At 57.6% G+C, this 23,896-nt stretch overlaps 1 protein-coding gene and 1 long non-coding RNA gene across 7 annotated transcripts; one reads left to right on the top strand and one right to left on the bottom strand.

Annotated features, from left to right (window-relative positions):
• Positions 1–353: 353 nt before the first annotated feature.
• On the top strand, positions 354–22,683 carry COL8A2 (collagen type VIII alpha 2 chain). Of its 6 annotated transcripts, none has more exons than XM_045476715.1 (5): positions 358–481; positions 8,316–8,360; positions 9,739–9,879; positions 17,743–17,951; positions 18,488–22,683. In XM_045476715.1, exons 4-5 carry the CDS (start codon positions 17,759–17,761, stop codon positions 20,404–20,406), a joined length of 2,112 nt encoding a protein of 703 aa, XP_045332671.1. In that variant the 5' UTR covers positions 358–481; positions 8,316–8,360; positions 9,739–9,879; positions 17,743–17,758; the 3' UTR covers positions 20,407–22,683. The 6 variants fall into 6 exon arrangements, with proteins under 6 accessions (XP_045332669.1, XP_045332671.1, XP_045332668.1 ...); XM_045476717.1 differs by lacking the exon at positions 358–481 and adding an exon at positions 2,811–2,963; XM_045476712.1 differs by lacking the exon at positions 9,739–9,879.
• LOC123597606 lies at positions 10,251–15,715 on the bottom strand. Its single transcript, XR_006712174.1, has 2 exons — positions 15,602–15,715; positions 10,251–10,946 (listed from the first exon to the last, which is right to left on the bottom strand). It is a non-coding gene; the product is annotated as an uncharacterized LOC123597606 (long non-coding RNA).
• Positions 22,684–23,896: the final 1,213 nt, after the last annotated feature.

Raw genomic sequence — 23,896 nt, 5'->3', positions numbered from 1 at the left:
TCCTGTGCTGCCCCATCCCCGCACTGGCCACCCCCTGCCCTTCTTCTCAGTGGCAGGTTTGTGTCCCCCTAGACGGTAGCCCTCTTGGGCAGAGGGCCCGGACCCAGATACAGGGTGCGCGAAGATGAAAGGGGACGCGCGGGTGTGTGGGCTCGCAGCTTGGGACGCAGGGAGGCCGGGGCGGGGGCGGGGGGGCGCACGTCGAAGCCCCGGCTGGGCGCGCGCTCGGCCGGGCGGGGCGCGGGCCTTGGCGGTGGCTGTGGAAAGAGGAGGGTGGAGGCCCCGCCCCGCCGCGCCCCTCCCGCCTCCCCAGCCCCCCCCAACCCCGCGCCGCCCGCCCACTCCGGCAGCCGCGAGGGGCGGCCGGCAGAGCGACGCGGAGCCCCGCCGGCGCGGACCTCGACGACACCCCCTGCCAGGAGCCCGCGCGCCCGGGCGGCCCTCGAGGGCAGGGAGCGGCGCCCGGCGGCCGCCCTTGCAGGTAAAGGCCGGGAGGCTGGCTCGGACTCCGGGGCTGGGGGCTCCCGAGGGCAGGACCCGGCCTAGGCTGCCCCTGAGATTGTCTGGGACAGCGAGACCAGCGACTTGGGCCGCGGGGTGGAGACGGGATGGGACCTCGGGCCAGAGTGTGGGCGCTAGGATGAGAGAGCCCATCCCGTTCCCTGTGCCCCGTTTCCCCCAGGCAGATTCCCGGATAAAGCTCTCTCCTCCCTTCCTCTCCCAGAAGTGGGGGCTCCAGCATCAGACTGCCGGGTGGAATCCCAGATGATGGGGCTCTGGGCACATCACTTCACCTCTGGGAGTCTCCCTTCCCACCTGCGAAGTGGGAGCGACAAAGCTTCCCCCACAGGGCGGTGGAGGAGACAGGAGGGGTGAGGGGCCTCAAAGCCCCCCTCTAGCCCTGGGCAGGGGAAACCCCTCAGCTTCTCCCTTCCCTCTCTCTCCATCTCTCTGCCATTCCTGGCTCGCTGGCCACCTTCCAGTTCCTCTGTTTTTCTGCTTCTGCCCCCAGGTCCCTCCTATTGTAGGTGTTCTGGCAGCACCCCCAAACTGGAGACTGAGGCTCAGCATCCCCCTGCCCCAGGTTGGAACCGAGACTTGCAGGGATGAGAGGGCCCTTGCTTGGCCCAGAGGGACTGGGGTCGAAGGACCCCAGGACAGCCTCCCCAGTGGGTGTGTCCAGAGGCTGGAGACGGGGTAGCTCCGGGAGTCCCTGGGTGGAGAAGCCCGGTTCGCTCCCCATTCCCCAGGAGTGGTCAGCTGGGGAAGGGCAAACTCTCTGAGTTTGCTTGTTGCGTGTACGTGTATACCAGTGTGTGCGCCTGTCAGTGTGTGCACTTGCGCGGTGCGAGGGGGACAGTGAGTGTCTGCTAGTTGATTAATGTGTGTCGGTGGGTGCTTGGGTGAGACCCCCAGTGTGTGTGAGAACATGCTAGGTTCCAGACAGGCCTCCGTCAGGGGTCCCTCGCAACCCAGAAATGTTTCCTCTCGTCTGGCTTCAGTGCCTCTTGCTAAGACCCGTGCTCTTGTCTGGTGGCAAGGGTCCATCCCCTCCTCAGAGTGCCCTTAGCAAAGGCCACCTCTGGGGAGCTGCCATGGTCATTTGAAAGGGTGGGGAGCTGGGGTGGCTGGGGTTTCTCTCTGGGCGTTGACCCTCACTGCCCTGAGCAGATGGTGTGCCCTCAGGGAGCCCATTCTAGAGCCCGGGACAGGGGGGGGGGGGTCTGGTGGGCACCCACTCTGCAGGGGAGCTGGCAGTTTTGGTCGGGGCATAGATGCCTCCACTGGGTTCTCGCTGGGCTGGTAACCACTAACAGATCCTTGGACAGTCATCCCAGAACGATGAGGGCATACCACAGACACATTCACAGTCACACACAGCTACACTCCCTCCCACTGACAGTCATGCACAACCACACAGGTGAACATGCTCTACTGAACACACACCACCACAGATGCTGAAATGACAGGGTACGTGTGTGCACGCGCGCGCACACACACACACACACACCCAAACTCCTACAGACACATGGCAGGCCCCATGTGGCCCAGCCAGACATACTCAGGACAACACGCATTCACACACACACTCACACACTCAGGCACACTCACCAGGGTCTCTCCCTCTGGTTTCACTTTGTCCACCAGAGTGAAAATGAGCATGTCTGCTCTTTGGCTCAGTGGAAGAGGAAAGAAAAAATGGAAGTGAATTTGTCTGCTAGCAAGAGGGAGGGGAAAGATACCGAACAGGGCTGTCAGCTTAACCACCCCTCACTACCTCCTCTGCTCCTGGTCTGAGCCAGACCAAAGGTTGGCAGAGCCCCAGTTTCCCAGCCCTGCTGGTCCCCCAGCCCACTCCAGACCCCCCAGCAGCAGGCATGGGGGCTCCCCTTATGGGACGGTGGGGCCTCAGATGAGCGGGTCCCATCTGTGGCCCGAGGCACTTAGAGTTGGAGTGGAGAACCAGAGAGGCACAGGGGCCTGTCATATGGGGTGCAGCTGTGTCTCAAAGTGTCCGTCGAGGTACATGAGAGGGAGGCACCGTGCAAGCCAAAGTGCCAGAGGGAGGGCCTATCAAGGAGGCAACACCAAAGAGGTGACTCTGGCTAGGGCTTTCAAGGAGAATGAGAACTTTGACAGGTGCAGGTGGTGAAAAGGGGGAATGGAGGCCATCCCAGTCAGAGGGAACAGCAAGTGCAAAGGTATGGAGGTGGGAAGGTTCTCTTAGGGGACAGTGAGCAATTGGTGGATCACACAGAAGGGGAATGAGTGGGAGGGACTGAGCACTACTTTGGGGTCAGATTTCCAAGAGCCCTGACCAGAGGAAGGGTGTGAGCCACAGAGTGATGCAGTCTGGGAATCACTGTGGTTGCTCCTGGGGCAAGGATAAAAAGGCATCTTATAGGCAAGGAAATCACTGAGGAGGCTGGGCCCATTTGAGGGTGAATGCAATGGCTGCCGCGGTGGGTGGCTGGCATGGGGATGAGAGGAAGGAGTAAGGGGAGAGACTGGTCAAGCCTCAGTGATTAGCTGTGGGGGTGAGGACAGGGTCAGCCAGGACCCTTCTACTGGGTGATTGTGGCCTGTCTCTAGTGGAGGCAGGTGAAGGAGAGGTATGGATTTGGACCCTGGAGTCTGGTATGCTGAGATAGCGAGGGACTGGGTGTTGAGTGTGGTCATGAGTTTGGGGGTGTAGTGTCTGGGAGGCCTGGGGTGTGTACAGAAGCCCGAGTAGGGGTGTGAGGCCATATGTGTATACACAGGTGCCCAGACATCAGCCAGGGAAGTCACACTCTCAGAAAGGGAATTCCGGATCCACTCTGTTCTGTGGGCATTTCCAGGGTCCTGGGGTGTGGGCAGTGGGTCTTGAGTGAAAGCAGTGTGTGCAGTGAGCGGAAGAGGTGGCCTTGGGAGTTAGACAGACCTGGGTTCCTTTCCATGTGACCCTGGGTAAGCGGCTTCCTCTGTTTCCTCATCTATAAAATGAGAATGCTAATGCTTGTCTCCAGGGGTCATTTTACCTGCAGAGAGGTAAGGAGTGGTCCCAAGTCACACGTGTCATCAGGGTGTAGCACCTGGGACTTTCCCCCACACTTCTGATCAGTGTTGGTTGCACCTCTCTGGGCGGATCCTGGGAAGGGACGTGGGAGGACTTGGTCCTGCTTCCAGTCAGATTCTTGGAAAGGTCCGAATTGGGAGGCGACTGTGCCCGTGCCACCTGGATTGGCTGAAATTCCTGGCTCTTGGAGGGCAGAAGGGGGTGGTAGAGGGTTAGTGCTTCGTGGGGGGAGCCATGCCGGCTTTATCATCTCAGGGGTGGGCTCAAGGAGACTCAAAGAGGAACTTGCCTGAGGTCACACAGCAGCCAGTAGCAGAATTGAGACCTCCCTTCCTTCCAGAGGCCGCTCCACTAGCAGGAACCATCAAGGACCTGGGGTGGAAGGAACTTTATCACCTGAGTTTCTCTAACATCAGTTCTTTCTGTCCCCTTGGGGGAGGGTAACAGTAAGAGTTTATTGGGTGCCTACTGTGTGCCCGTTCCTATGTTCACATGTCTCATTTAGTCTTTGTAACAGTGCTGCAAGGCAAGAATCAGCGGCCCATTTAACAGAGGGGAAAGTGGAGGTTCAGAGAGGTCAATAATCTGGCCAAGTGTCAACTTGTTGAGTGCTGAGCTGGGATTCACTCCCAAGTCTGTGAGGATGCCTGACTCATGTGCTTCCCACCAACCTCCCGGGTCACTGCCCTCTCCGGGGCCTGATTTGGTGGAGAAAGGGATGGAAACTTAACTGTTGAGCATCCACAGTGCCCCCAGACATTTTCACAGCACAAGGCGCTTTTTGTGGGGTGGGGAACATGGGGTGTAGCAGGCATGAGAAGGTCAGGCCCAGAGAGCCCGGAAGAGAGGGGCCTAGGATGGTGTTTTCTAGTGTCTAAGAACCCACAGTGGTTCTGGTGGGCCCTACAAGGGAGGGCAGCTTCTGGAAGGAAGGGGTCCTGGTTTTGGGTCTCAGTTCTGCCACTGGCTGCTGTGTGATCTCAGGTGACTTCTCCTCTGGGGCCCCATATCCCATTTATGAGATGGGCCACTGATGCCACCCTGGCTCTCCTTAGAGCCTGTGCCAAGGAGTGATGTAGACTGGGGGGTGGAGGGGTCATTTCTCCTCTCCGGAAAATCAATCCCTGGAGGCTGACTCTGTGGTGTGCATCCCTGCCCTGCGGCCACAGCCCTCACTCCCCAGAAGCTTTCTCTGTGTCTAGCCTTGTTCCCTCCCACCATGGCTGGTGCTGGCCGCCATGCAGCCCTGCGCGGGCCCTTCAGGCCGCGCTCCTCTGACAGGCGACCACGGCTCAGCTCGTGGCAAACATTCTTTTCATAGTTCCGGGAGCACAGCAAATCCGGCCGCTTAGCCAGGAATGCAGAGTCCCCTCCTGCGGCGGCAGCAGGGACGGCAGCAGGGACTTGGGCAGGGGGGAGCTCCTGGGGGTCAGGCAGGAGGGGCTGAGGGGACCCCCTTCTCCCCGCCCCCACTGTGCCTCTGCTCCAGGGGGCTGCGAGACTGTCCTCATCATCTGTGGGCTCCCTCAGCTTAGGTGCAGACTCTGGGGCTATCCACCACTAACTGGCTGAGTGACCTGGGGACAGTGACTGCTCCCTGAGCCTCGGTTTCTTCATCTGTAAAATAGGGTTTAGAATACTAACCTCACAGGGCTTTGGGGAGGGGTTGTGGTGATGATAATTATAATAATAGCAGACATTTATTGAACATTCCTATATGCCAAATACCACGAGAAGTTCGTTATATGAAATTAACTCATGGAATCCTTACACGTGCTCCATGAATAGGAATTGATCCCATGTCACTGATGGAGCAGCTGAGGCACAGAGGAGTGAGGTCACATGCTAGTAAGAGGTAGGGCTGGGAGACGAATCCATGCAGTTGGGCTCTTAACCCATCATGATTTTTCTTTTTTTCTTAAAAAAAATTTTTTTTTAATGTTTATTTTTGAGAGAGAAAAAGAGCACAAGCAGGGGAGGGGCAGAGACAGAGAGGGAGACACAGAATCTGAAACAGGCTCCAGGCTCTGAGCTGTCAGCACAGAGCCCGACGCGGGGCTCGAACTCGGGACAGTGAGATCATGACCTGAGCTGAAGTTGGACGCTTAACCGACTGAGCCACCCAGGCGCCCCACCCATCATGATTTTTCAAGCAAGACTCTCAGTCTGGGCCTGCTTGGAAAATGGGGACTTCTTCCATGAGCCCATCTCCAGGACAGGCGGATCATTTGCCGATCAGCACCTCAGTTTGGAAAGTTAGGATGGGGATGGGGGCCTGGGACCCTGGCCAGCCTCCTTGGGAGCCCTTTGCAGAGAAGCTGGCAGGGGGCTGGGGGTTGCAGATTATCCCACCCACATCTGGCCTGAGATTTAGCTGACGACAGGCTCCGTGCAAAGAGGAGATGTCGCCAGGGGAGGGGCTCAAGGAGGAGATTAGGAAAGGCAGCTGTGGGTGGAGGTTAAGAACAGAGTCCCATTGAAGTAGGCGCGGGCACTGCCCTGGCACACCCACCCGCCCCTGCTTCCTATTTTGTAGGACTGAGGGAGCCTTGATCAACTAGAGAAGGTTCCTGAGGCCCTTGACAGTAGCTGCCCATCCTATTCCCAGCCTTGCCTGTCCCCATTGCCATCTGGGTTGAGGCAGCACAGGTGGCGTGGAGAAGTGGGGAGAAAGACCCATGGCTGAGGTCTCCAGGAACCCCAACTATATAGGGGTTTGGCCATTTGGGGGTTGGGCAAGCACCAAAGTTAAGATCTGGCCCCTGTGTTTCCCAGTCCTGTAACCTTGCAGAATGGATATCACTCCTCTGGATCTTAGCGGTCCTCCTCAGAATGGGACAATTCCCACCTTCCAGGGTTACATGAAAATTGATGACGTAGTGCCAGGAGCATGCCTAGTGCCATGTCCAAGGCATAAAATGTACTTGGGGTTTAGAGACCATTGTCCATAAATGCTAACGTGGGAGGGGGTGGGGAGCCAGCTTTAGGCTGGGCCCAGGGTCTCTGATTCTGATGTTCTCAGGCTGACACCAGCTAGCCCTTCTCATTTCCAATCATCTGTATAATGCGGAGGTTAAGAGCCCCCTTGGAGACAACAGCCTCGGTTCCAATTCAGTCTCCATCCCTCATGAGCTGTGTGTCCTTGGGCCAGTTATTTAACCTCTCTGTCCCTGGTTTCCCCCTCTGTAAGAAGGGAAGGCAAAGTACCCTGCTTCGTGAAATGAGATCATCCACGACAGGAACCCAGAGCCAGGCACATAATAGGTGCACAATAAATGTTAGTTATGATCGGTTAGTTCTTTTGTTTTTTTCCATCCTCTGGATACATTTAGGGCTTTCACACCTCCACACCCTCACACATGCTGTTCCCTCGGCCTGGACTTATCACCTGTCCCCGCCACCCCCCCATTAAATGCATGTTCATCCTTCAAAGCCCAGATTTGACATAAATCACTCCTCCTCCCTGAGCCTCATGGTGGGGCTGGGGGCTGTGGCCAGAGAGGCTAGGGTTGAGTTGGGCAGTGAGGACCTCCCACTCAACCTCATCGGCTGGGCCGGGCCCTCGGAGAGTAGCCTCACAACCCACGTGAAGGGTCATGGTGTTCAGTGGTGGGGACTGAGGCAGGTCTTAGCTGAGTCAGAGGGAAGGCCTAGGAGCTGCTGGCTCTGGCATCTCGATGCTTGTGCAGCAAGAGACGGGGCTGGGATGTCAGAGTTTCCATGGGAGCAGGCAGAGGCAAGCAAGCAGCTGGAGGAGAAAGTGACGCTGCTGCTGGCCTCCCTGCCAGGTGGGCTGGCTAGGTGTCCCCTCCCTATCCACTCCGGAGTTACAGCTGGGCCTGGACTACAGCCTCAGCTCCCTTGTGTCCAGCTGTGTGACATGAACTAGACATGATTGATGGAGGTAGAAATGGGGACCTGGCCATCCAGGGCTCTGACCACATCTCCTTCCCACTCAACAACCTTCTGTGGCTCCCCACTGCCTTCCAAAGAAATGCAAGCATGGCATTCAAGGCTCCTCACTTTGTTGCCCTGGCCTTCTCAGCTCCTACTTGTCCTCTCCAGCCCACGGCACTTCTGGACCTTCCCTGTATCTGCCAAGCAGCTTCCTAGTGCCTCAAGTTCCTTTTCTTACTCTGCCTTTCAGACTCCTACTCTCCCTTCAGGATCCAGTTCCAGAGTCCCTTCTGACATGAAGCCTCTGGGGAAACTCAAGGTGGAGGCAATGTTCCCTGCTTTGTGCTCCCCCAACCCAGAGATCTTAGCCAATTGTGTGATGGTCACTTGTCTGATGCCTCCAGATAATTTAGGGCAGGGAAGTGCATGGGGCTGAGCCATTTCTGTGCCCCCAAGGCCCAGCCTCGGTTCCCCACATAGAAGGAGCTTCCTCAGGCAGGAACTGTAGCCTCTAGTAGGGGCCACCCTAGCCCAGGGCGTGGCAGAGAGTAGGGACATCTCCAGCATGGATCCTGGCACACAGAGAAGCTTCCTCAGCCTGGGCCCTAGGGCAGGAGGGACTCCATCAAGCCAGGGCCAGGCACCCCATGGGCATTGCCAAGTGTGCTGGGAACAGATGAAGGAAGACAGTGATTGTGGGGCACTCATCCTGGCTCCCTGAGATGAGGGGCTGAGACTGGGGCCAATTTCCAGCAGAGGCTCCCAGTAAGAGGCCTGCGGTGGGCACTGGGTGGCTGAGCCAGGGCAGGAGGCTTCCCGGCTCCTGGCATCTTCCTCACTGTTTCTCTTTCATCCTCAGGCCTTGCCTTTGCTGGGACCTTCAGAGGCCCCTCTGACCTGAGAGGTAAGCTAGATTTGGGGGCAGGGCTCGCTGATAGCCCCAGCCGGATGAGGCCTGTGCTTGCTTCTAACTTCGCTCCCGCCTGCTGCAGCAGAAGCCCCTCCCAGGCTCAGGGTGTCCTAGCGGGCAGCCCCTCTTGCAGGTGACCTCAGCTCCCTGCGGCCTGGGCTTTTAAAACCCCGGCCCAACTCGGAAGCAGCTTTTTCTCATTTGTGAACTATTTCGCCTCGGCTCCTTGGCGCAGCCTGTGTTTGCTTGGCCTGCCCGGGTGCAGTGGCCTGGCTGTGCTCCTGCCGGGCCCCCTCCCAGCCCAGCCCGACTCCTCCTGCCGCCGCCGCCGCCGCCGCCACCGAGCGGGGAAGCCGAGAAGGCTCAGGAATCTTGGCAGGCATGAGGCGGCAGCGGGGCGGCGGGTGGCGCTCCGGAAAAGGCTGCAAATGTGAACCAGAAGGCGAGGGATTGGCTGCCGTGAAGGCCCTGCCTGGCCTGGCCTGGGCCTTGGGCACAGCTGGGTCTGGGGGGGACATTTCTATGTTCAGTCCTGGTCAGAAGTTCAAGGCCTCTGCTGGGAAGTGAGCGATGTCACCAGCTGAGGCCTGAGCCCCTTGGCAGGGCAGGGCCAGTCTGAGGACACATACTGCCCTGAGTCCTTCCCACTGCAGGCCTCTTCTGGTTCTTCTGCCCCCAGATGGCTGTTCCTACCTCCCAGGACATGTTTTTGCCCCAAGATGCTCCTCCCCAGGGTAGTGGTAGGACTTCTCCTCTCAGAGATGGGCAGAGGCTGGAGGCCTGAGAGGTGGACCTAATCCCTGGTGGGAGGGAGAGTCAGCCCAAGCCCCCTACACCCCAGAGGTGAAAAGGATTCTGGAAGAACCACGAAGAACGGCCTGGAGCTGGAGCACCCAGGCTGCAGACTGTACTGAGCGCATACTGTGTGCCAAGCCTAGTCAGGTAGGGGTGGAGGAAGAGGGACGCAGGGGTAGCTGTTTTGCCTGAGGGAGGCAGGGAAGGCTGCTCGGAGGAGGCGGCATTTGAGCTGTCTTAAATAAGGAATAACATGTTTGCTTGAAGGAGAAAGAAAGGGAATTCTGGGCGGAGAGGGCTGTGTGGCAAAGGTAGGCAGGCGGGTAGAGGAAAACACTAGGTTTGGGGTGCCTGGATGTGAGGGTGCTGGGGCCCAGGACTGGAGCAGGCTCCTCTCACTCCCAAGTGTGTTTTCCCCAATGGGGAGTCTGCAGCCCTCGTCCAGGCTACAGCAACCTGGCTGGTGAAGCCCTATTTTTATCTCCAGTCTGTGTCTTGCTCTGTCCAATTCCAGACGTGCAGTTCTCTGCCTCTGGGGTGCCCCCACCCCAGAGGTCCCCTATTCTTCTTTGCCCAGATGTTCTCAGCTCTGCGCTCAGTTTGGAATGTTCCACCATTACTCCTATGGACCTTAGAGCTTTGACCTGTCTCTCCAGCCTGGTTACAGTGCTGCTTCTCAGACTGAGGTCCCTGTGGTCTGGGAGACACGCCTGCAGAGGTGAGGGATATTGGGACTCTTGGCAAATTTGAAACCTGGTAGGGGACACAAGGTGGGCAGGGGCAGTGCTCCTGTCCTGCCATCAACCTGGATGATGAGGTGGCCTCCAGGCAACGCTGCCCTGGCCTGGCTACCTCCCTTCATACCCCCAAGTCCAAGATTCCACGCAGTTCTTTGGTTTTGGAGCAATCCTCATGCCTGTGCATTAAGATGTGAGGCGGTCACAGTCTCCTATTGATCTGCAAGGACAGAGAGCTCAGCTTATGGGGCACTGTCTCCACAAGTCTCCACCTGGGGAGGTCAGACACACACCTGATGTTAGCATGAGCATTAAGGCCATAAATGCTGGCCTTTCAGAGGGTCCCATCAAGTGACTGACAGCTAGAGATTATATTATAGAGGCTGGAACTCAGACAGGGATTGAAGTACAAGGACATAGGAGAGAAGAGAGACAAATGGGGTCACAGAGACAGGCAAAAATAGGACAGTGACACAGAGGTGGGATGAGAGAGACACCCGGAAGATGCCTGAGATGGACAGGCGGGTGAGAATCTGGGTTCAGTGACACCGAGACACGGAGGAAGGGACACAGGTGGGCATGGCACACACCCACATGGCTCCCACAGTCAGACTGTCCCGGCCTCCTCCTCCGTCGGACTCTCAGAGTGGGCGCCACTGTTGTGATCTTGGAGTTTTGCCAGGCTCACCATCAATCTCTGCCCTCTCCACCTCCTCCATCTAATCTGGTCCACATCCTGCTGGGTCTGAAGTAGGCCTCCTTCTCCAGGAAGCCACGTGAATTGCGGAATAACATGGAATTTATGAAGTTGGTACTAGGGAGCCACTGGAGAATCCAGAGCAGGGGAGGGCCATGGGCAGGGCCATGCCAAAGTGTGGTCCACACACAGTCAGCATCACCTCACCTGGGAGCTGGTTAGAAATGCAGACGGTGGGTCCTATTCCACACCTACTGAATCAGGATCCCTTGGGGGGGGGGTGGCCCCGGAACCTGTGTTTTAACAAACCATCTGATGCACACTAAAGTTCAAGAAGTGCTGTTGGAGTATCTGTGGGAAAACAGAGAAGCTGAGAGTGAGTGTGGGAGAGAGGCTGCTATGATAATGCAGGCGAGGATCTGGCAACTTTATATAACAAACCTTCACTAAATGGTTGGAATGTGTTGGGGCTGTGTGTTGGGAGAGTACAGGGTCTGTGTTAGGACACAGATTATGGGGAATAAGGGAAAGGAATAGAAGTGAGAGAAATAGAGGAGGCAGTCTACAGGATTGGACTGGGGGTGTAAGGGTAAAGGAAATGTACAGTTGTGTATGTTGGTTACTATACAAGAGCACCCAGGAAAGGCAATGAGAGTATCTGAGTCTGCTGGAAGTAGGGCTAGCCTTTTCTAATTGTGCGAAGGCATTGTACAGGCTAGATTCCTCACTGCCCTATAAAGAAGGAAGGATCAGAAGTGGTGTCCAGATATCTGGCCTGGGCCTGTGGGAGAGGCAAGGATGTAGGTAATGGGGAGAAGATAATGACAGCAGTTTGGGTAGAGGTATCTGAGGGCCAGCCAGGTGAAAAGGCTCAGCTCAGAGTTGAACACAAGAGTCAGGCTCAAAGTGAGGTTGTAGCTGGAGGCCGATGTGGGAGCCCTCCGTGATGGGACTGGGGCTGTGGGGCTGGTGAGAGCTAGAAACTGCAGGAGAAACATCCAGAGACAAGAGGTGAGGCCTGAGCCAGCTCCTTGAGGCAAGCCTGGGTCTGCAGAGTGGGCAGGGGAAGGAAGCCCAGAAGAATCTGAGGAGGAGCCTTTCCAGGAGGGAGGAGAGCTGGGCCACAGGCAGAATTTGGTGCTGGGGGGAGGAGGCACCAGGCGATGGGTGGGAGCAGCACGCAGGAGTGAGGGGTAGAGATGGTCCTTTCAAGGAGCTTGGCTGAGAAGGCTGGGGAGAGGTGAGGGTGTCTGGGGTGGGGTGGGGGGGGGGCGGTTAGGCCTGTGTGGACAGGTGAGGGAGAGGCTGGAGACGGGGTGGGGGTGGGGGGCAGACCCAGACAGAAGCCCCGGGGAAGGGGTATGGAGGTGGCTGGGCCTTGAGTAGGTAGCACCCCTTTCATGTGAGACGCAGGAAAGGAGGACAGGAAAGAGATCCCCAGTTCCCACCCGCTGGGAAAGAGGCAGGGGGCAGAGGGGCCAGGGAGGGAGCCCTGGCTGAGTCCGGAGCTGCCCGGCTGGGTGGGGGTGGGGCAGGCATCATGCCCAGTGGGTGAGGAGGGCAGCCCCTCTGCTCCCGTCTGAGATCCATGACTCCATCCCAGCCCTGATCAGGCTGTGGGACTCCTGGTCAGTCTCATCTCCGGAGCAGTCAGGGAAAAAGCCTGGGAGGCCAGAAAATTGACTTTGGAACTTTCACAAGGTCCTGGCCTTTGGCAGCAAGCCACCTGAGTTTTTTAAGGGTTGGAGGAGATGTTGCTTTGCAGCAAGAGAAACTGAGGTTAGACTGAAGGGAGAACTTCCTGGCCATCAGGGCAGCAGGACAGAACAGCACACCTGGAGGGGCCAGTGACTCAGATCACCTCAGTTAATCCTTTCACATGTGAGGACACTGAGGCTCAGAGAGGTTAAGTCACTTGCTCAAGATCACACATCTCATAAGTGGCTGTGCTGGAATGGGAGTCCAGGGGCTGCCAGAACCTAGGAGAGCTTTAGGGGTCCCCAGGGCTGGACCCCTGAGAGAGAGAGCCTGAGCAAGAAATGCTGCTCACCTGTTGGGGTGGCAGAGACAGGGCTGGAGAGAGAGACAGAGAGAAATGAGTCCGAGCCGGAGACTCAGGGAGAGAGCAGAGAGGGAGGCTGGGTGAGTGGGGAGACAGGAGGTACTAGGGGAGCAAGCGGGGCAGCCGGATCCCGCAGAAATGTCTCCACAACAGGAAGCGTCTCATAACATACCTGTGGTTTGGCCAGGCCCCGGGGCTGCCTGAGCGCTCCCCGAGCTCCCCCCGCTGCCGCTGCAGCCCGTCTGGGGTGGGGGGCTTGGAGTGTAGGAGCCTGTGCAGGGCTGAGCTCCATCCACCCCCCAACCCCGGGAGGGGGGCTGCCAGGGCCACACCAGCCCCACCCCTGCATGGTCCATTAGGAGCCTTCTCCCTCAGCCCCCCTTTTTATCTGAACCTCTGGTAGCTCATCTGTGAAGTGGGATGGGGAGTGCGCAGGCCTTTACATTACGTAGGATTGCCCGGGTCCCCTCTGCTGGTCACCCCTGGTGGGGAGGGGTCACTGTTAGCTGAGGTCTCTTCCCTTCCTGCAGCCATGTCCAGGAGAGAGGGGTCTATATTTGTGCCACTTCTTCCTGCCGGCACCCAGTCCTTCCCCCCCAACCCCGCATTGGTCTGAAAGACCCTGGAGCACTCTGCACTCCCAGCCAGCTTCCTTGGCCGCCCCGGGAGGAGGCCCAGGCTGCCACAAAACGCTGACTTGGACAAAACGTTGTTTTACGGGGATTTGTTGAAAAGGGGGAAATCCCCACTAAGGACTTGCAGCTGTCCAAACACCGCGTCTACCCTGCTGCCGCCACCACTCAATCCCCTGAATCAGCGTCTCCTTATGCACCCCACCTCCCGCCCCTGCCAGCCCAGCCTCTTCCCATCTGCCCTGACTCCTGTGTTCCCCCAGAGAGGGTGATGGCTTGCTCAAGGTCACACAGCAGAGCCGGCCTTGAGCCTCAGGGCCCTCCCCTGAACCCCGACACTCCTAGCGAATGAATCGTTCTTTTCTCTGCACCTCTGTTCCCTGTGCAGGCTGTTCTTAGCTGAAGTCCTTTGGGACAATGTGAGTGTTCCCACTTCTTCCCAATCTAGCCTACCTGCACCCCTCTAGCCTGGGGAGGGGGCTCCCAGGGCAGTGTGACAGGTACAAAGTCTGAGGAAAGGACTGAGTTATTGGCACGGTCTTTAAACTTGATGGTGACTTGAGGTCATCCAACTTTTATGGAGTGTCCCTGTGTACCAGCCAAGTCTGGTGCTGGGCATGGAGTGGGGAGAATGTGGCGGGGACAGAGAGTGAAAAGGCCAGAGAGGAACACAGAGCTGGGACCAGGGCAGGCATCCGATAGGCTCCCTGGATGTCCAAGGATAAGTAAAAATCTGGAGACTTGAGTGTTCAGAAGCCACAGAGCTTCAGGGAGTCTGTGGCGCGGGAGGGGGGCGAGGGGCAGGAAAGGGGTGCCGGTGGAAAGGAGGCAGGGGGCTTGGAGGCACCCAGGCACCCCTGGGTCTGATGGTGGCTGGGTTGGGGGCAGTCTGTCCCATGAGGCTGCCGCAATGTGCCACTCCAGGGGCATCATTTCTCTCCGCAGCCCTGAGAACAGGCTCAGCACACCCCTTCTCAAGGTCATGGTCTTGCTTCCACTCCCCGGCCCCCACTGGACTGGCAGAAGCCAGCCTCCCCTCCAGGAGCTGGAGTGATGTTCTCTCCCCAAACCCACAGGCAGTCTGGAGCCTCTCTGTCTGTCTAGGGGCTGCCCTCTCCTGTCTGCCTCCCCCTGCTGGTTCTCACAGACCTCTGCTCAAATCCTCAGGCTCCCTATCTCCAGAAAGAAGAGTGGGGGGGGGGAGGGGGTTCCTTCCCAGGGGCCTTGTGGGAATGAAATCATTTATTTATTTATTTTTAAATGTTTATTTATTTAGAGTGCAAGCGGCGAGGGTGGGGGCGGTGGGGGTGGCGGGGGAGCAGCAGAGAGAAAGGAAGAGAGAATCCCAAGCAGGCTCCGTGTTGTCAGTGAAGAGCATGACACAGGGCTCGATCCCACAAACCCTGATCATGACCTGAGCCAAAATCAAGTAGGATGCTTAACAGACTGAGCCCCCCAGGCGCCCCCCAGGGAATGAAATCATTCATTGAACAAAGCACTAGGCTGGAGGTCTGCTTGCAGTGAGCTGTCATCCTCACTCAGCCCCGGCTCACTCTAGAGGAGACATCAGCTCTGGGGTCCTGCAGCAGACCTATCACCCTCAGTGGAGGGGGCACAGTGCAGGAGGTGCTGGGACAGGGTGAGTTTAGGAAGCCACAGGGTGTGAGGCGGGGACGCTTCCCAGAGATCCGCATTGCCAAGGAGGTTGTAAGATGGGGAGCTGGCTGGGGGGTCCTGCCTGGGCTCCTGGCTGGACTTGGGACTTTTGCCTCGGTGTCCTGCCTGTCCCTGTGCTCCCGCACAGTCCTTTGCCTTAAGCATCTTTCCAGCTAAACCTGAGGCTGCCTCACCCTCCATCACCCCCTACCCCAGTGAGGCCTCAGCTCAGCATGGGAAGAGGGTGAGGGCTCCCAGAACCAGGGCTGTGCTGACTCCTCCTGTGACAGTGCCATGACCGTGGCCTCTGGCCTACCAGGCCAGAACGGCCCCCTTGCCTCCCCCTGCTTCTTGTTACAAGCTCTGCCCCCTCTGCCTGCTCCCTCACACCCCTGCCCACCCACCAGGCAGAACATTCTGGCTGTGTGCATGGGTGAGCACCCCCACTCCAGGGCCCCTGCCCGGTGTAGGTGGCCTGTGCAGGAGGGCCCTTAACCCGTGCCAGAGAGGTGGGACAATATGGTGGTTAGGGGCTGGGGCTCCAGGTTTAGGTTCGGACCGCACGTGCTTCCTCATGTGGAAAACAGGACCAGCAAGCCTCTCAGGGCTGAAACGTTAGGGCAGTGCCAGCCAGAGCCTCCATCAGTGGGACTTACCTGAGGGCCGGGCCCAGAGGCTGCAGCCTTAGTCCTGGCATCAATCGTGGTGCAGACAGAACAGGCGGCCTGTGTGGAGGGCTGTATCCTGGGCAGGATTCTTCTAGTCCAAGCTTCTGTTTCTACATCTATAAAATGGGGATAATAACTGTATGAGCCCCAGGGGTCACTGAGAGGATCCTGTGAGACGGAGCCTGCAGAGCTCTGGGCTGGGGAGCCCCACAGGTGGTGGACGTTACTGTTACTGTTCTGGGGCTCAGGGGAGCTTGAGGGACCCACGGGCCCAATGTTACAAAACCGGTTGATGGCAGAGCTGGGTTGGCAGCTTCACCAGCCTTCTCCTGAGCTCTGCATCCATTCCTGTGAAGCTCTGTGTGATACTGAGCACCTCTAGACTCAGCCCAGCACCAGGGAGGGCTCTGCTCCCCACACGCATCCTGGATGTACATAACCCATCCCCAAACCCCTCGTGCACTCAGGCACATGTGTGGAGAGGCCCCTGGGGGTGAGAGGAGCCCAGAGCAGGGAGGCAGGGGAGGGACTTGCCTCGCATGTGCAAAATGCTGGGTAATCTCTCCTTCCAACATTGATGGGTGCCCACTGAGAGGCAGGTACAGTATCGCCTCTCATCACGGCAGCCCTGAGAAGCGGGTTGTTAGTCCAGCGTTTTAAAATAACGTCTTTGGCACGCCTGGGTGATACAGTTGGTTGAGCGTACAACCCTTGATTTTGGCTCAGGTCATGATCACGGGGTCGTGGGATCAAGCCTCACGTGGGGCTCCACGCTGAGCATGAAACCTACCTGAGATTCTCTCTCTCTTCCTCTGCCCCTCTCCCCGCTGCTCATGTGCATGCTGTCTCTAAAATAATAAAATAAAAATAACATCTTTATTGAGATACAATTCACACATCGTAACAGTTGGCCCATTTAAAGTGTCCGATTCAATGTTTTTTTTTAAACGTATTTGCCGTTGGCAGCCTTTACCACAGTCAATTTTAGAATGCTCTCGTCATCCCTACCGGAAACCCTGTACCCATCATTGTGGTCACTCCCTTTCCCCCTTCCAGCAGCCCTCAGCAACTACTAGCCCACTTTCGTCTCTTTACATTTACCTATTCTGGGCACTTCATATAAATGGAATCATATACAATTTGTGACTGGCTTCCTCACTTAGCATGATGTTGTCAGGGTTTTCCTGTAATGTGACACGTAGCAGTACTTTACTTTTATTGCTGAATAATACTCCGTCGTATGGTCATGCCATCATCTGTCCAATGCACATCTGTGCTGTTTCTACTTTGTGGCTGTTATGAATAATGTCGCCATGAACATTTGGGTGTGTGTTTTTGTGTGGACATCTTGTCCCATGAGGAAAGTGAGGTTCACAGAGTGGAAACTCTAGCTGGCGAGTGGAAAACGCAGGCTGGGTGTCCACATCTTGTTGGACAGGCCTTGTTCTCAGAGCTGAGCTAAGTGCTGTGACAGGGCTAGGTTAGGACGCAAAGGAGTGAGGGGTTAACTTTATAGAAGAAGGGGTGACGGCTTCCCAAAGGCCTTAAAGGATGAGTAGGAAATTGAAAGAACATCGCAGGTGGAGAAACAGCAGGGGCAAAGGCCCAGAAGTGCGAGGCTGCCTCATGTCTGGGGCAAAGGTATGGTGGAGAGGAGGAGAGACAGGGGTGGTAGGTGATAGGGTCGGAGCCACAGGCACAGACTAGATTTAAAAGGGTCTTGAATGCCATGCCAGACACCACAGAGGATCCTGAAGGCACAGGGGAGCCCCAGAAGGGCACCATCAACATAATGTGAAGTCACACAGACCTTAGTCAGCCCCCAGTTCTGCTGACCTTTGCTTTAGTTTTGTCATCTGGAAAATGGGGATGACAATAATAATAACTTGTTAAAGTATTGAGAGCATTAAGTGAGTTCCTGTCTCTGGAGCACTCAGCCCAGTACCTGGCAGAAAGCCAGCCCAGCACATGGTAGTGGGTGTTATCATCAAAGGGTTTTTAGCAGGGGTGTGCCGAGGTCAGATGGGTGCTCTGGAAAGTGTACATTCTGATCTTTTTGTGAGCCCCTGGGTCTGGTGCTAAGCCACCCGGGGGCTGGCTCGATGGACCGTCTCGGTTCTTCACTGCAGCACGCCCGCGGACGCCATGCGGGGGGCTCTGACGCCCCTATCTTCGCTGCTGCCACTGCTGTCGCTGCTGCTGCTGGGGTGCGGACCGCGGGCGGCCACCGGAGGCGGGGCCGGCGGGGCAGCGGGCTACGCGCCGGTGAAGTACGTGCAGCCCATGCACAAAGGACCCGTGGGGCCGCCCTTCCGCGAGGGGAAGGGCCAGTACCTGGGTGAGCGCCTCCCCGCCCCGCAGGACCTCAGACAGCTCCTGACCCCCACCGGCTCCTCCCTGGCCCTCAGCCACAGCCCCTCCGTCTCCACCAGAGACCTTCTCCACTTCCCTTTTCTTCCTGACGCCGGTCTGGGGATTCGGCTCCCCGAGGGGCCGGAAGTGGGCGGCTGGCAGAGGTGATCTTCAGGTGGGGTGGGGAGGGGGAGGGACGGAAGTAGTGGCGCCCCGCTGCAACTGGTTCTAAGGAGGGCTGCTGGCGCCACCTGGCGGCCATTTCTCCCCCTCCAGGTCTTGCGGGGATGAGAGTCACCCAAGTTTTGGGGAAGAATCGAGACCTGGGTAGGTTGGGTGCTAGGAGCCCCCAAGATGGCCACTGGACCATCCCTAAACTCCATCATCCATGTACACACGAAGGGGAGACGGGGTGTGGCCTTTATGAGCAGATGTAGTGTACCCCATGGGGGAGTGGGTAGAAGGGTCCAACCGTCTCCACTGGCCAGGCCCCTGACTGCCCCTTCTCTCTCTCTCCCTCAGAAATGCCTCTACCGTTGCTGCCAATGGACCTGAAAGGCGAGCCTGGTCCACCTGGGAAGCCTGGGCCTCGGGGGCCCCCTGGCCCTCCTGGCTTCCCAGGAAAACCAGGCACTGGAAAGCCAGGGCTACATGGACAGCCTGGCCCTGCTGGGCCCCCTGGCTTCTCCCGGATGGGCAAGGCTGGTCCCCCGGGGCTCCCGGGCAAGGCCGGACCACCAGGGCAGCCAGGGCTTCGGGGAGAGCCGGGGATACGAGGGGACCAGGGCCTCCGGGGCCCCCCAGGACCACCTGGCCTCCCTGGACCCTCAGGCATTGCTGTCCCTGGGAAGCCAGGCCCCCAAGGAGTGCCAGGGCCCCCAGGATTCGGAGGGGAGCCAGGGCCCCAGGGGGAGCCTGGGCCCCCAGGTGATCGAGGCCTCAAGGGGGATAATGGAGTAGGCCAGCCAGGGCTACCTGGGGCCCCAGGGCAGGGAGGTGCCCCTGGACCACCTGGCCTTCCTGGTCCAGCTGGCTTGGGCAAACCGGGTTTGGATGGGCTTCCTGGGGCCCCAGGAGATAAGGGTGAGTTGGGGCCTCCTGGAGTGCCAGGACCCAGGGGGGAGCCAGGGCCTCTGGGCCCAAAAGGGCCCCCAGGTGTGGATGGTGTGGGGATACCAGGGGCGGCAGGGGTACCAGGGCCACAGGGCCCAGCAGGGGTCAAAGGGGAACCAGGAACCCGGGGCCCCCCTGGCCTGATAGGCCCCACTGGCTATGGGGTGCCAGGACTGCCAGGCCCTAAGGGGGACAGGGGCCCAGCTGGGGTCCCAGGACTCTTGGGGGATAGGGGTGAGCCAGGTGAGGATGGGGAGCCAGGGGAGCAGGGCCCACAAGGCCTTGGGGGCCCCCCAGGACTTCCAGGGTCTGCAGGGCTCCCTGGCAGACGTGGGCCCCCTGGGCCCAAGGGGGAGGCAGGGCCTGGAGGACCCCCAGGAGTGCCTGGTATTCGGGGTGACCAGGGGCCTAGTGGCCTGGCTGGGAAACCTGGGCTCCCAGGAGAGAGAGGACTTCCTGGGGCCCATGGACCCCCTGGACCTACTGGGCCCAAAGGTGAGCCTGGTTTCACAGGCCGCCCTGGGGGACCAGGGGTGGCAGGAGCCCTGGGGCAGAAGGGTGACTTGGGGCTTCCTGGGCAGCCCGGCCTGAGGGGCCCCTCAGGAATCCCAGGTCTCCAGGGCCCAGCAGGTCCTATTGGGCCCCAGGGACTGCCAGGCCTGAAGGGTGAACCGGGCTTGCCAGGACCCCCTGGAGAGGGGAAAGTGGGGGAACCCGGAGTGGCTGGGCCTACAGGGCCTCCTGGGGTCCCCGGTTCCCCAGGACTCACTGGCCCTCCTGGGCCTCCCGGGCCACCTGGTCCCCCTGGAGCCCCCGGGGCCTTTGATGAGACTGGCATCGCCGGCCTGCACCTGCCCAATGGTGGAGTGGAGGGCGCTGTGCTGGGCAAGGGGGGCAAGCCACAGTTTGGGCTGGGCGAGCTGTCGGCCCACACAACGCCTGCCTTCACCGCTGTGCTCACTTCGCCCTTTCCTGCCTCCGGCATGCCTGTTAAATTTGACCGGACTCTCTACAATGGCCACAGTGGCTACAACCCAGCCACTGGCATCTTCACCTGCCCTGTGGGCGGGGTCTACTACTTTGCTTACCACGTGCACGTCAAGGGCACCAATGTGTGGGTGGCCCTGTACAAGAACAACGTGCCAGCAACATACACCTATGATGAATACAAGAAGGGCTACCTGGACCAGGCATCTGGCGGGGCTGTGCTCCAGCTGCGGCCCAACGACCAGGTCTGGGTGCAGATGCCGTCGGACCAGGCCAACGGCCTCTACTCCACTGAGTATATCCACTCCTCCTTTTCAGGGTTCTTGCTCTGCCCCACATAACACCACGGGGGACTTGCCGCCTTGGCCTCCTCCTCTTTAGTGGTAGAGAGACCTTCTCCGTTACAAGAACCTCCATTTAAAGAAAAAAACCAAAGGCTGAACAGACGCGGAAACAGAGGCGGCCGTGGCCTTGGCCCAAGGAGATGGATTCGGTTTCTCCCTCCATGCAGGCTGAGGTGGTTCCTGGAAGAGGCTGGCCTGGGTTCCTCTCCCCCAAGTGTCTGTGCAGTGCTGGGGTTGCACCCCCATTGCAGGCAGGGCCCCAGGACGCTCAGCCTGGCTGTCGGAGACCCCTGCCTCGTTGGGAGTCCTGGGCTCTGCTGGGCGGTTGAAGGATGCTGCTTCTCGGAGTCGGAGCTGAGAGGGGCCCGTGCCCCCCCATGCCATTTTCCCAGGGAGACATGGGCCCAAGCCCTGCCCTTCCTGCTGGCCTCTGGATGGCACCTGCTTAAGGAATGAGGCATGGCCACCCTCGGATCTTGGCTGGGGCTCTTCCAGCTCTCCCGGGACCTCCAGCAGATGACGGTGGGTCCCCTGAAGAATTTTTGCTTTCGGGGGAAAGCAAAGGGTGGGGGGCATTGAGGTGGCCAGTGTGGACACCCTGCCAGTGCTGCAACCCCAGGGTGATGCTGTGGCATCAGGTCTGTCCAGGGTGTGTGGCCCCTCCTGCAGGCTCCTGGGAATGGCCAGCCCCCTTTCTGCTCCAGCTGCAGCCACAGGAGCAGTGGTTTGTGACAGGAGGGACATGGACCTGGGGCAGGATGGCAGCCCCTCACGTTCATCTCCAACTCCCAGCCTGCTCCCACCAACTGGGTCTGCTCAGTGTAAGGGCAGCTGCACAGGCCCTTAGGGACTGCCGCAGCAGGCACAAGGCAGGAGCAACCGTCAGTGAACATGAGTGTCCTCCCTTTCTCTCCTTTCACCTGCTGGCAGAGGGCTGATGTTTTCATACAAAATTGTAAGGTGTCCTTGCCACACTCAGCCTGAGTGTCCCCAAGGCAGAGAGCCTCTTTTTTGGCCCTCAGAACAAGGTACACACAAGCGCTGGGATGAAGAAGGCTCCCGCCTGCTTCTCCTTAACAAGAACCATGTGGAGGGTATGTGTGTCTACCAGAGGGGTTAATCTGAGGGGGCTTCCTCTCCTTCTACCCTCTGGTTCCAATTTCCTGTTCTAAGCAGGATTAGGGCCCAGAAGGCTGAGGCTCTGAGAAAAAGGGTGCCAGTAGACCCCTTTGGGATGAGTTGACTCTGGATGTTTCTGCCATTTTCCCCAAGCAGAGCCCCCACCTGTAGGAAATAGGCAGGATTCCTGCCCCTCCCATCCCCTAGTTCAAGCTCAGTAGATAAAGCAGAGATTAGTGCTGGGACAAAGCTGGCCACTTTCCCCGGTGGCTCCAGGCCTGTCTATTCAGCTCTCCCCAGGACAGCCCATTTGTCTGTACCAAGTGTGAACCTGGGTCACCCAGTGTGGTCTCACACTGCTCCAGTACTGGCCAACGCCAGACTGTCCATGCTGAAAATGGGAGGGTGGTGGCTGACTTCTGGCTCACTGAGCTGCGGTGCCCTGGGCCCCTCGCCAGGCCTCCCTCCCCGACCCACTTCTCCCAACAAAGTAGGCCATTTGACTGCTTGCTTTGTCTTTCAAAAGAAGGGAAACCCAAAGCTGCCAAGTGACACTTTAATAGGTTTTGGCTGGGGTTTGTGGTGGATTTCTTGATCCCCGATACTCAAGAGAAGGAAGGAGTCTCAAAACAAGCTTGGTGGGGTCCCTTGCTCAGCCTCCTTCCTGAGCCGAAGCCACCACCATCTGACCAGTCAGGGAGGGGTTCTGATAGGCAGAAATTCATCAGCTCTCGGGGGTGGGGTGGGGGGCATTGCTCAGGGCCTAAGGAGGGCACTGGGGGAGCCAGAAAAAGCTATTTCATAGAGCTGAGCTTCTGCTAAATGTCATTCCTGAAGCCTTTGGGGAGGGGTGGCTGATGTTTCTGAAATGTCTATGGGATTTTAATTCCAGGTGTCCACTTAACTGACCAGCTTTGATAAACAATGCCAAGTTTTAACTATGAAAACTACAGTACCTTGGTGCATTTTTATATTCTGATTTCTAGGGTTTGTGGGTTTTTTTTTTTTTTTTTGGTTTTTTTTTTTTTTTTTAAGATTAAGGTTTAAATGTTTTCATTAGTGATTTCATTTCTAACTTGGTATATGAAGCTTAGTTCTCTACATACTTATGTGCCCTGTGTCACAGATTTGGGAAAAACACACTTAGGAATCAAAGGAAAAAAAAAAAACAAAAAAACAAACAAACCATAGGACTTCTTTTTGAAAAGAAAAACAGCAGTATTGACTGTATTGACACACCTCAATAAAACCTGTTGTATAAAACAGTGCTGTACAGGAACTGGCATTGATGTGGAGGCATCTCAAACCTCTGGATTTCATAAGGCATCCAGGGAACTCTCTGGGGCTCTCGTTCTATGCCTTCTCTCAAGGAGCATGCATTGCTCCCCAGGCCCCCAGCCATGGGTTCTGTCACCACATCACAAATGCTGGATGCTCCTAAGCTGCCTAAGGCTCTGCACCAAGTAAATGCCAAGAGGCATTTTAAGCAACCAAAGCAAGGCAGTGATTGGGGTTGGAGCTGGGGGAGATGGTTTGAGCTTCCCTGGAACATTCCTGCAAGCTATCTTAGGGGTGGGGGAGCATGAGAGCTGGCTCAGAATCCCAAGGACCAAGTTTCAACATTTGACACAAATTATGAATGAAATTATGAACCTTTGATCCTGAGGGTGGGGCCAGTGCCAGGCCCGCTGCTGAAGGCACAACTGGAGGTGCTGTCCTGGACTGAAAGCACCTGCCCGCAGCTTCCCAGGCTGAGCACTAGGCATCGGTCCCTGGCTCTAGGGATGGGGCAGCAGACCTGAAACAATCCAAGTCCTGGGAAGTCCTGTGGTTTGCCCCTGCCTGGCAGGACACAATCTTGGCTGAAAGCAGACCTGCCCATCAGTCCTCAAACCTCAGGTTAGCTGCAAAGCTGGGCATGCTTCTCTCTCCCCTGAGGCTAGGATAATCTGAAAATATCCCAGAAGTTTGAGGGGAGAGGTCTTCTCCCTTTTAAAATTTTCCTCTCCTCAAAATGGTATACAGAACCATCTTTCAAGCCAAGGCCTTTGACTGGGGCCCAAGATAACAGAATGAGGCACACAGCCTTCAGTCCACGCAGGGCACAGGCACGATGTACCCTCCTCACCCCATGGTTGGCAATCCGGTGAGAGAGACTGCCCTCTGCATCCTCCTACAGGGGTCCTGTTCTTGGGTCCTACTTGGGAAGCAACCTATGAAGAAGTCAGGCTTTGAAACCAGGGCCATCTGGCTTGTCTCGCCCACTGCCTGGGCCACTTTGAGTGACCAAAGGACAAAATCATGCTCACTTTGCCCTTCCTGGATGAACCAGCTGTGCAGACAATTGGAAGAACTGGAGGAATCTGCC

The sequence above is a fragment of the Leopardus geoffroyi genome, chromosome C1 (assembly GCF_018350155.1).
Source record: "Leopardus geoffroyi isolate Oge1 chromosome C1, O.geoffroyi_Oge1_pat1.0, whole genome shotgun sequence".
Classification (NCBI taxonomy): domain Eukaryota; kingdom Metazoa; phylum Chordata; class Mammalia; order Carnivora; family Felidae; genus Leopardus; species Leopardus geoffroyi.
The sequence above is the reverse complement of the archived record's forward strand: the minus strand, read 5'-3'. Positions and strand labels throughout refer to the sequence as shown.